We start from the raw sequence: 12,176 nt of genomic DNA, 5'->3' as shown, positions 1-12,176 counted from the left end.
GATGGGGAGTCTGCGGTATGCCTGGACCTGGCATGGCGGTTCCTGGAATGTTTTAGAGGAGGATCTTGGGCCTGGTGGACCCTAGGGACATTGGAACAGAGTGGGATGGAGGGCTTCTTTAGGCTGCATTAAGTACGACCCTGGAGCCGGTAGAATGGAGAAATCTCCCGCAGCCGCAGCCTGTGATGCGGCTGGCCCGGGTGCCTCGGGGCGGGTCCGGCTTCGACTGCGGGCGGCGGCGGCGGCGGCAGGTGGGACGCGCGGGGGCGGGCCGGGCGCGCGGGGTGGGAGCAGGGGTGGGGGCAGGGGCGGGGGGCGGGCCGGCGGCCGGGGCGGTCCCGCGCGGCCGCGCTGCGCAGTGACTCCGCAGCGGGCGGAGCGCCGTGGGCCGCGTCCTCGGGAGCCGTGGCGGTGGCGGTGGCGGCGGCGGCGGCGGCGGCAGCGGCAGCGGCAGCCTCAGCTCCTGCTCCCCGTGCCGCCGGCCCCAGCGCTGTCTCCCGGGCCCCCCCGGGCCCCCGGGCCCTCGAGCCCGGTGCGCGCCCTCGCGTCCCGCCGGCCCCCTCCCCCGGCTGGGCCCGGGGGAGGGTGGCGCCGTGAGCGAGCGGGGACCGGGCTCTCCTGCCCCTTCCCCTGCCCCTGGGCCGCCAGGATGGAGGCGGGTTCGGGTCCCCCGGGCGGCCCGGGATCCGAGAGCCCTAACCGGGCGGTGGAGTACCTGCTGGAGCTGAACAACATCATCGAGAGCCAGCAGCAGCTGCTGGAGACCCAGCGGCGGCGCATCGAAGAGCTGGAGGGCCAGCTGGACCAGCTCACCCAGGAGAACCGCGACCTGAGGGAGGAGAGCCAGCTGCACCGCGGGGAGCTGCACCGGGACCCCCACGGCGCGCGGGATAGCCCGAGCCGCGAGAGCCAGTACCAGAACCTGCGCGAGACCCAGTTCCACCACCGGGAGCTGCGGGAGAGCCAGTTCCACCAGGCGGCCCGGGACGTGGGCTACCCGAACCGGGACGGCGCCTACCAGAACCGAGAGGCTGTGTATCGGGACAAGGAGCGGGACGCCTCTTACCCACTCCAGGACAGTGCCGGCTACTCTGCCCGCGAGCGCGACGTGACCCAGTGCCACCTGCACCACGAGAACCCAGCCCTGGGTCGCGAGCGTGGCGGGCGGGAGGCCGGGCCAGCGCACCCGGGCCGCGAGAAGGAAGCCGGCTATTCGGCGGCGGTGGGCGTGGGGCCCCGGCCACCGCGGGAGCGGGGCCAGCTGAGCCGTGGCGCATCCAGGAGCTCCAGCCCGGGGGCCGGCGGCGGCCACAGCACGAGTACCAGCACCAGCCCGGCCACAACCCTCCAGAGAAAGTAAGGAACGCGTGTTTGTCTCCCCCGGCTCTTCCCCGCTAGTTCCCTCTCTAACTTGTACGGCTGGTAAAGTAAGAAGCCGGTGCCTGATTCCATGTCCACCTCTCCTGTCCCAGCCTGTCGGGAGAAGCCAGGTCCCTCTCATGCAGCCAACACCCCTTAGCTCTTCCAGAGAGGGTTGGCCCGACGAGTGCAGGCATCTCTTCTTTCTCAAAACCGTGGCCAGTGAGGGCCAGGAGCAGTCATCACCCCCTCCACTTCTTCACCCTCTCGCTGTATCCTTGCCAGAGGATGGCTTTTCGTTTATTTATTTATTTATTTAGGATGTTCTGGTCGGGATTTTTATTGTCTGCGACGGTGTAGGCTCAGAGCCCCAAGGGAAAGACACCCCCCCCTTCCCCCCCTTCCGGTTCAGGTCTCCTCTGCGGGTCCTGAGCACAGGCCTGATCTTATCTCCTCGGGCGGCCTCAGCTCCATCCTTGCCCAGAGAGGCAGGTGGGGACTAGAATGGCTGCTGGAGGCTGAGACAGCTCTCTGAGGGGAACTGCAGCACATCCTGGCTGGGGGGGGGGGGGGAAGCAAAGATGGAGGCCTGGCCCTTGGCTAGTTTCTCAAAGACCACCCCCTCTCCACCCTCAAGAAAAACACCACCCAATTAAAAAGCGTGCCAGAAAAGGAAGTCTACAGAGCTTCCTTCTTGTTGGATCAGTGCCAGTTTCTGTGCTGGGGTCTGCGCGTCTGCCTATTTGGGACACCTTGGCAATATCTCTTGTGTTGATGGGGCATGGGCTGGGTCCACTTCTTCCATGCAGATAACCATGGTGAGCTGGTTGGGATAAATGTCAGGTTGAGAGAGTCAAGGACATGCGGGCTCACAAGGCTGCCCCAAAGGCTCCCTGATTTCTCTTCTGCTGGATTGGAAAGAATACTGAACTGGGAGTTAGGAAACCTGGGTTCTTCTTCCAGCTCTGCTGCAGGTTGGCTTTGTGACCTTGACTGAGTCCCTTCCTCGTTCAGGTCCCTATCTTTTTAAAAGGCAAGGTCTGCCTTGAATGCTCTTTAAGGGCCCCTCCAGCTTAGATTTGATGGTTCTGTGACTAATCCAGCCACACTACAGAGCAAGTCTGAAGTCCTCTAGCGAATGGACAGCTTTCCCCCTCCTCTCACGGCTCAGCTGGTCCTACCATGTGCCACAACCAGTGGAGTGTCTCCTAGAGGCTGGGCTGGGGGTGGGGAAGCCTTCTGCCTCAGGAAATCTGCCGGGAGACAGCTCTCTGCAACTCCCCCGTGGTGAGGCAGCAGGCTGGGGTGCTGGGTTGAGATGGCTGGGCCCCAGGAGCAGCAGCTGCAGCTCAAGGGCTCGACTGGGCTTCACTGCAGCGCACCCTCAGCTGAGGTTTGGTGTGGGCTGCCCCAGAGGGAGATGGGCTCTTCTGCCCAGGTGGAGGGTTGCTGGGAGCCCATTCCTGAAGGACTGACTGTGCGCAGCTTGGGGCCCCACACTGGAGGGAGGGGCCAAATGGACCAAGCAAGGCCCTTTCAGGAGAGGGCCACGGTGGGGTGAGGGCAGAGGGAGACTGGATGGGCATTGTGGTCCTTGAGCCTGGCTGCAGAAGACTTTTCTAGAGTGGTCAAGCCTGTGACAGAGGAAGCAGCCTCATTATGGGTGGCTCCAGGGAGCAGAACCAGGAGCAATGGGAGATTTGGGGGGATATAGCAGGAAGAACTTTCCAACCTGGCTGTCTGGTGATGCAGTGGACTGCCTCGAGGGGATTGGGGAGGGCTGGAGAAAACATCATTCTGGAATCAGTGTAAAACCCAATGAAATGACCTGGGTCTTCCTCAATTCCAGGATCCCATTCCCCTCAGATTGCTCCATCCTCTAGACATGGGTCTGAATCTCTTGGCTGGCTGGAAGCCTGTTTGCTCTTGAGCTCTACGTTTCTGCCATCCGGGCAGGCCTGCCTCTCAGTCCTTCCCTCTTTTTGTGCACCCTTCAGGCTGTTTGTTGCGTTTCCTTGCTTCGCATTTCCTACTGGATTACGAACGGGATTGAGATAGTACTTTGAATCTCTCCTAACCATATATTAAATATTTGTACGTCCATTGTAATCTCTTTTGGGTCCTCACAACAGGCCCTGTGCAGTGGGCACTGGCAACTCCATTGTAGAAATGGGGAAACTGAGGCCCCCCCAAAAAAAATTAAGGGACCTTGCTCAAGGTTACACTGCCAGTTCCTAATGCAGCTGGGACTAGAACCCGAGTCCACCTGTCTCTGAGGCCTGTTATTTTTCCACTCGAGCTTTTCCAGCCCACAGGAGTCTCTTGGCCTCCGGACCTGGCCAGGTCACCCACTGGGAGAGGCCAGGAGAGCCTTAGGTATCTAGAGGATTTGAGCAGGGGGAGATGGATCTGGGATGAGTGATAGAGGGGGAGTGGACAGGGGAGGGCAGGAAGCCTTGTCCTCCCTCCTTTCTGCACCCCTCCCCATTCCAAGGCATCAGGAGGGCCTGTTGATGCAATAGCCATTGTTGTCACCAAAGCTGCTGCAAGTGACTCCCCTGCTAGGCCTGTTCTGGGTTTGTAAGGAGTGGGTGAGAGGCTGCCGCTGGAAGCCAGGGCAGGCAGGGTGGGAGTTGAACAGCAGAGGCTGCAGCATTGGGGGAGGATAGGTAGAGCTGGTACAGGCTGGGTGCTCCTGGTCCCCCGGCTCCCTCTGGTGGAGGAAGAGGGGAGAGAGGGGCCTGGGCCCAGCTGCCGCTTGTTGAGGGGCCCCTCTGCTCAGGGACTTGCTCCCGTCCGCCCAGTGACCCTGTGCATCTGTCACCACCATCCACATTTTATAGCCCAAGCAACCGAGGGCTCAGAGGAGGGAAGTAACACACCAGAGGTCACAGTAGCCGCGAGACAGACTCCCTGAGCCTGGGAACTTGTCCTCTACCGCAGTTGATAGCAGCTGTCACGTCCACCCCCACCCGTGTCATCCCCCCAAGGATTCCCACATCCTCTAGCACTGTCTCTTCTGGACAGGTTCCCGGATGCCAGTCTGCCTTCTGCTGTGCTCTGGGTGTGGCCTTTCTAGTGCAGCATAGAGCGAGATGAGGCCCAACCTCCTTCTGGCCGCTGGACCTCGGTACATGAGGTCTTTGCTTATTTGTTTGTTTGTTTGTTTAGCAGCTGCTGGTCTCTGCTGATGCTCAGATCTTTCTCCCTGAAATTGTTGACACTCCCCCCCCCCGCCCCGTGATTAGCGAAGAGCTGTGTTTTCCTTGTTGATCTTGGCCTGCCCCCCCCACCAACCCCTTGCAGTTCTGGTGCCTGGAATGATTTATAGGCGTGCTGGGGGCCACTGCCGAGTGGCTCCACACTGAAGAGAGCTGCATTTCCCACGCCTTTTGCCCGGGCCCAGCTCTGGCTCTGCCGTAGGCGGTGGTGGGCTGAAGCTGGTTTGGTGGTAACTCTCCATCCTTGGCCCACCTCTCCCCGCCCCCAGCCACCCACCCCAGCAAGCTGGCTTGCGATGGAGGATAGCAACCAGCAGGGCCGGCCTGGCGTTCTTGACAGCCAGGGCAGTGCGTGGTCTAGGCACAGCTGCCCAGCTGGCTTCCTGCACTGGGGTGTCAGTGTACTCCCTGCAGGGGGGACGAGGGCCCTCAGAGGGAGGGAGGGAGCCCAGGGAGGGGCCCTGGGGAAGTCTGTCTCCTTTGGGGTCTTGGGTACTTTTCTCTCCCCTCCAGTGTGTTGGGAGCATTATACTCGTGTGGGAGGCAATGATAACGTCAAATTGAATGAGAATTAGAGGAGTCTTGCTTCTCCGTCTAGATCTGGGGCAAGAATGGGGCTGTTGTCATCCACAAACATTTCTTGGCTGTGTGCACGGAGCAGGAGGGGCCACCAGCCTGAGCAAATACCATACTCTCTGGGCTTGAGAGCTCCCCCACACCCAGCTAGAGACATGGGTCGGGGGCAGGCCCGACCCACCATTGGTGCTGGTGCTCAGGACAAAATGAGTAGCAGGGTTCGGTGAGGAGCTGGGAGGGGGACTTTGAAGAGACTGGGTATCTCCTGATGTCCGATGGAGGGGGAGGTGGGAGGAAGACGAAACCTAGGCTTGCCCTCTGCAACTCTTTCAGCTGTCCCACCTCTGCCTCCCGTGGCTTCTGAATTTGTTGGGAGCACGGGAAAGGTCTGGAGCATGGAGAAGGGGCTATACATGTGCTGAATGAGCCTCAGCCTTCTATGTGCCAGGCACCACCCTGTGTGGCTTTATGTAACAATAGCCAACATTTTTTTTTAAACTGCATTTACTGGGTGCCAAGCACTATTTGTTCTAAGTGCTTTCCATGTATTAATTCATTCAATCTCCACACTAATCCTTTGATGTTTATATTGTTATTAAGTCCATTTCACAGATGAGGAAACTGAGGCCCAGAAAGGTTGGATAACTTCCCCAAGGTCACTCAGTGAATAAGTGGCAGAACTGAAAAGGGGCTAGAAGGAGCCCCGGTGGCTGGGCTCCAAAGTCCATCCACAGCACTCTCACCCAGCCTTCAGTACTGCCTCTTATCTCATTTGCATAGAGTCACTGCCAGATGGGTGTTTGTATTATCCTCATTTTTCAGACAAAGAAGTGAGGATCAGAGAGGTACGGTGACCTGCCCAAGGTTACACAGCCATGTGGGGCCCAGAACTATCTGGCTCCCGAGCCTTTCATCCACTGTTGCCTCCTGCAGGCAGGCAGGGTATGAAGATGTTAAAGATTCTCTGGGCATGGCTCCCAGCTTTCCCCAGCAGAGCTCCTAGGATCATGGCTGGCGTCCGGCTCCCTTTCCTGATCCCCTCGTAGATTTTGACCACAGTCTTCTAATCCGTGTTCTCCTGCTCTCATTCCATCAGGCCCTTGATGAGACGCAGCCAGGCCAAGCTTTGTGCAGGGCGCCCCCAGCACTTTCCCTCTGTCTTGGCCTGCAGGAGAAGGTTCAGACTCCTCTGCCTGCCATGCACAGGCTCCTTAGGATCTCACCTTTCTCCTTTCATTTTTTTACAGTCCCCCTCATGCAGGCCGTGTTCCAGCCAGACTGGTCGATTGTGTCCCATTGTCAGCCCACTCAGCCTCCTGAGAGCCTCTGGGTCTTTGCTTATGCTGTTCCCTTCTCCTGGACTATTCCATCCAGTGCCTGGGCTGCACTCTGCTGTCACCACCTCTCCCGGGTTTGCTCACTGCTCTATTCCTGACCCTTGAAATGAGCACTTTGTCCCCCTTTTATACCACTATTTATTTCCATCTTGTGTTGTGTCTACTAGCTTGAGAACTCCTCCAGATGGAGTTTTCATGCACATCTATCAAGTGCATGTTGTGTCAGTCCCTCTGCTAGGTGCTGTGGGCATGAATGAAGGAACGAGAAGCTTGGAAACACATAGCACAGCACACAGTGGCTGCTCAGTAAGTGTTGTGTAGACAGATGAACATCAGATTAAGTCCTGGTGCGTTAATGGTCAGGGGTGCCTAAGGTTTCTTCCTTCCAGGACTCCTGTAGAGAGACATGACTCAACCTCAGAGTTCTCTTGGCTTCTGCATGGCTTTTTCCGCCTGTTCCCTGGAGCTGTTTGGCCTCTGCCCTCTGTGTTCCTCCCACTCGCCAGCCTCCCAGTTCACAGGATGTTGGAGTAGCAGAGTCAGATGAGACTTTAGAGACGTTTAGGCCAGTCTGCGCATCATTACCTGTCCTTCCCATGCCTGGCCATGTCGTACCATGGTCTTCTCCCTCCATGCAGGATCTTCTGTCCTGAAGGGAGCAGAGAGGGGTGCGTAGGACCTGTGTGTCATCGGCCCCATCCAGTGGGAGGTTACTTATGTATCCATCAAATCTTTATTGGGCTCTGACCCTGGGCTGGGCACAGAGTCTTGGAGCCAGAATAAGAGGTGGTCCCCCTGGCTCATTCCCCGCTGTATTTCCTGGCAGAAGAATCAACACTGGTCACAGGGAAGAATGATGAATAAATGACTTATTCCTCTTCTGTGGTAAGTCATGTAAGGTGGTAAGTCATTTAGGGCAAGATCATTTGCTAGTTACTCTCACTTCCTTGTGAGTGACAAGGTCTCTCCAGGCATCCATATTGAAAGCACTCATACAGGGACGCCTATTCTTTTTTTTTTTTTTTTTTTTTCATTTTATTTTTTGTCTTTCTCCAGGGCCGCACCCGCGGCATATGGAGGTTTCCAGGCTAGGGGTCTAATTGGAGCTGTAGCCGCCGGCCTACGCCAGAGCCACAGCAACGCGGGATCCGAGCCGCATCTGCAACCTACACCCCAGCTCATGGCAATGCCGGATCCTTAACCCGCTGAGCGAGGCCAAGGATCGAACCTGCAACCTCATGGTTCCTAGTCGGATTCGTTAACCACTGAGCCATGATGAGAACTCCAGGGGGATACCTCTTCTTAAGCCCTTAGGAGCTGAGCCCTTTGGGACATCTGCATTTGGAGAAAGAGGTGTCGTGGGAAGGAGTACTCTAGGCAAGACACTTAACATTCAGAGCCTCAGTTTTCTCAAGTAGTAAATGGAGGTAAAACTGTATTTTCTGATATGTAAGATTCCTGTTACCCATCCACCCCCATCCCCCTTCCCCATAAAAATGTATCAGAAAGTTTCCCGGCTGCCTAGCACATCCAGCAAGGTCCTGATCAGGATGGAAAGCTGAGGAAGAAAGATGACAAATAATAGGTGAGGCTGCCCTGCCCTCTAGAGGTGAAAAGTAGCAAACCAAACAACCCAGCCGAGACCTGTCGTTGTATCCCATCCTTTTCAAAACAAAGATGACAAGCCAGGGCCACATAACAGAGCAGGGTGATTTCTATAACATCTTAGAGGGAAATTTATCACAGTTATCACCTGATGTGTGCCATTTCACTAATATCAAATGTATATCTTTGAAGCTACGTGATTTTTATATCTTTTGTTGTGGTTGTTGTTAAGGGATAATAAGATTGCATATCTGGGCTTTGTGATTTCCTGGTGGTTCTAGGATGTAGTATACTGCATTCACCAAATGAAACCAATGTTTTCCTTTAGAGGACCACTTCAGAATGATTGCCACTATGTCTGGGATACAAAGTATCTAATTCCTTCCTTCCCCTAAGTTTGGTTATAAAAGCGGGAGGCATCTCACACGGCTGTACATCTGATATGCTAGACAATTCATAAATGACCCATCTTAGGATCGTCGGGAGATTTCAGTGAGATGACATATTTAGAAGTGTTCAGCAAAGAGTGTGTGTTTACTCAGTGATAGGCACTCGTGTTATTACTAATAACTTTGCAAAATTCTGTGCCATAGACAGGCAGGAGGGAGAGGCCATGTGGGAGCTCACTACATTTCAGAGCCAGAGGGGGGTCTGTCCAGGGAATGTTATGCCCCAGGGATGTTCCACGGCTTGTGCTGTTGCAGGCAAGGAGTTAGTTCTGTGATTGATACACACTTCCTGGCTTCGGGGTGCTCACAGTCGTGTGGGGAAGACACATGTGACGTGGCGTCCTGTGTGCTGTGCCCGAGAGGAGTACGACAGGCCACAGGTGCCCAAAGGAGGGTCATTTACCCGGACTGTTGGGGAGGGCGTCCCGAAGGGAATGGCACCCAATCCCGAGGCTTGGAGGATGGGTAAGGGTTGGTTAGGTGAAGAAGGATGGCATAGGGAAGGATGTCGGTCAGTGGGAATTGGGAGCAAAAGGGAGGTTAAGGCAGAGGGGACAGCATGAGCAAATGAACAGCACCGTGGGACCAGCGGGGTGTGTGAAGCGGGTGGCTGGGGAGCATCCTTACCAGGTCAGTACAAATAAGAGCACAAACAGGGAGACAGGGAGGGTCCGGAGAAGAGTCTGAAGACTTGGCCAGCCCAGGTGGTGAGGACACTTGAGTAGCGAGATAAGGAGGTTTATTCTGTTGGGAATAAGGAACCAACACAAGAGCTTTAAGCTGAAGGGAGAGATATGAATCGTAGAGTGTGAAGTGATACATTGAGAGCCATGTTTTGGAGAGATCCTGCTAGAAGGCAGTGTGGAAGATAGACCAGAGGGCATCCAGGGGTGAGGCCAGTGCGACAGTCTAGATGAGAGGTGATAAGGTCTGAACTCGGGTAGTGGGAGTAGAGCTACAGCAGGGAGAAAGACAGTGACCACACATTGTTAAGCGTTGTGACAGAGGGGAGTGTAGCCATTCGTGATCAGTAGGGTTTTAATAATACCAGCATGAACGTCAAGAACCTTCCAGCTGGAGGGACCCTTCAAAGTCACCCAGCTGAGGAGTTCCCTGGTTGCCTAGTGGTTAAAGATCTGTCATTGTCTCTGCTGTGGCACGGGTTCAGTCCCTGGCCCCAGAACTTCTGCATGCCTTGGGCACCCCTCCCCAACAAAATCACCCAGCTCATGCTGTTCATTTTACAGATGAGAAGACTGAGGCCCAGAGAGAGAAAGGACTTGCAGGAGGCCATGCAATGTGTGAGCAGGAGAGCTCTGATTAGAAAAGTCCCTCCTAGTGTTAATGCCAGTGTTTAAAGCATTGTTCCTTACATGTGCTATTTTATGCCTTGAAATTCTATGAAGAGGGAGTTCCCAGCTCAGCGGTAATGAACCCAACTAGTATCCATGAGGATGTGGGTTCACTCCCTGGCCTTGCTCAGTGGGTGAAGGATCTGGTGTTGCTGTGAGCTGTGGTGTAGGTCACAGATGTGGCTTGGATATGGCATTGCTCTGGCTGTGGCGTAGGCCGGCAGCTGCAGCACCGATTCGACCCCTAGCCTGGGAATTTCCATATGCCTCAGGTGCAGCCCTAAAAGAAAAAAAAAAAATCCTGTGAAAGTTGTAAGGATCATTATCTTTGCCCCACAGATGAGAACACTGGGCCTCAAGGAGGCTGGGTGATTCTCTTGGGAAGGAAGCCAGAAAGAGGAGACATCACCTTAAATAAAGGATCTCTTGCTTCACCGGCAGCTAGATCCTCTGCTCTGGTTCAGCCCCTCAGAAATCAGATCGGCTAGATTCATAGCTGGGATCTATGGTTTCCTTTTCTTGACGCAGGCCCAGCCTTCTTTCTGCTGCTTCCGCCTTTGAGGTCTTCATTTAATATAACTGAGGCTGCTGAGAGGCAGTTTCTGGCCTAACAGCCAGGCCTGCCATCCCCCTTTATCTGTTTTCATAAAAGAGGGCAGGCCTGTGTCTGTCATCACTGTGTCTCCATTGCATTGGGCAGGGTGTCTCCAGCCTGGATGCCTTTGTTTGGAGGCCTTGTGGCATGATATGTAAAGAAGGAGCTTTGGAGACAGACAGACCTAAGTTTGAATCTAGGCTCTGCTGCAACCCACTGGATCACCTCAACTAGGTCATCTTACCTTCTTCTCTGAGGTTTAGTTTCTTCATCTGTAAAATGGGATGACAATGCCCATCTCTTAGGATTGACTGAAATCATTTGAATGGCATTCCCTGATACTTTTAGGTGCTCAGTAAACAGTTATTTCTGGGGAAAGAAAACCAACGACATAACCCATGATTTTTGCTGAAACATATGCTCTTACACCTCGTTCCAAAATCATATTACCTGGGATTCTTTAGTTTTTATAGGCAATAACTCATCCAAATATCTGGAGAGCCCATCATTAAAACAGGACAACTCAAAGTTTAACAAAACAAAAACAAAGCAAATCAAAACCAGTCATTTCCTCCTCCTTCAGGAAATCTCACGTGGACAATGACTTGAAGAATTCAGGGCTCAGCAAAGGTTTGCTTCCCCTGAAAACCGGTGTATTTCCTCCTTCCTAATATGATGCTGTCATGGCTCATTGTATCGTGCTCTCTGCCTCAGCTACCAGTTAATTTGAAGTACAGCTCTAGCATCTTTGTTGATCTCTTTTTCTGAGTGCCTATTTTCTAGTTTAATTTTTGTTCTTTCCTTATCCGTGTTATTAGAGTAAGCCACCTCAAATCCTTTGTGACTCAGGCAGGTATAAATAACTAATGGGTGTAAATAGTTGACTGAATGGGAGGCTGGCGAGGCTGGACCTGTGATGATGGGGTTTGAAGACGACCAGAGGGTGGGGCAGGCTGGGGCAGCCGAGAAGGCATTTGTAATGGATGATTGTGGTACTGTGAGGAGTCGAGGGGTTAGTTAGGGGAGAGTCGGTCCTTCAGGTGCCTGTCTTTTTTTTTTTTTTTCCTTACTTTAAAAAAAAATTAAACTATATAGTTGATTTACAGTGTTGTGCCAATTTCTGCTGTATAGCAAAGTGACCCAGTCCTACACACACACATACACACACACTCCCTTTCTTGTATTATCTTCCATCATGGTCTATCCCAAGAGACTGGATATAGTTCCCTTTGCTATACATATACAGTAGGACTTCATTGCTTATCCATCCTTTTTTTTTTTTTTGCTATTTCTTGGGCCGCTCCCGCGGCATATGGAGGTTCCCAGGCTAGGGGTTGAATCAGAGCTGCAGCCACCGGCCTACGCCAGAGCCACAGCAACGCAGGATCCGAGCCGCGTCTGCAACCTACACCACAGCTCTCGGCAACGCCGGATCGTTAACCCACTGAGCAAGGCCAGGGACCAAACCTGCAACCTCATGGTTCCTAGTCGGATTTGTTAACCACTGCGCCACGACGGGAACTCCTCTTTTTTTTTTTTTTTTAAATGGCCACATCTGAGGCATATGGAAGTTCCCAGGCCAGGGGTTGAATCAAAGCTGCAACTGCTAGCCTATGCTGCAGCCATGGCAACACCGGATCCAAGCCACATCTGGACCTAAGCCACAGCTTGTGACAACACTG

General features: G+C 54.2%; 1 protein-coding gene across 5 annotated transcripts in view; it reads left to right on the top strand.

Moving 5' to 3' along the window:
* Positions 1-386: 386 nt before the first annotated feature.
* The window catches only part of IQSEC2 (IQ motif and Sec7 domain ArfGEF 2), an 83,700-nt gene continuing 71,910 nt past the window's right edge, over positions 387-12,176 (top strand). For 3 of the 5 annotated variants that reach the window (XM_021079689.2, XM_021079685.2, XM_085007970.1), the window contains exon 1: positions 414-1,356. In XM_021079689.2, the coding sequence (XP_020935348.1) occupies positions 650-1,356 (707 nt within the window). In that variant the 5' untranslated portion in view covers positions 414-649. Of the gene's footprint in view, positions 1,357-12,176 lie in introns of all 5 variants that reach the window. The other 2 variants (XM_085007969.1, XM_021079686.2) reach the window with 1 other exon arrangement.

This window comes from Sus scrofa, chromosome X, assembly GCF_054392235.1.
Source record: "Sus scrofa isolate SSC_HxYL_T2T_F1_AM1 chromosome X, Sscrofa_HxYL_maternal_Yorkshire_Landrace_v2.0, whole genome shotgun sequence".
Taxonomy (NCBI): domain Eukaryota; kingdom Metazoa; phylum Chordata; class Mammalia; order Artiodactyla; family Suidae; genus Sus; species Sus scrofa.
The sequence above is the reverse complement of the archived record's forward strand: the minus strand, read 5'-3'. Positions and strand labels throughout refer to the sequence as shown.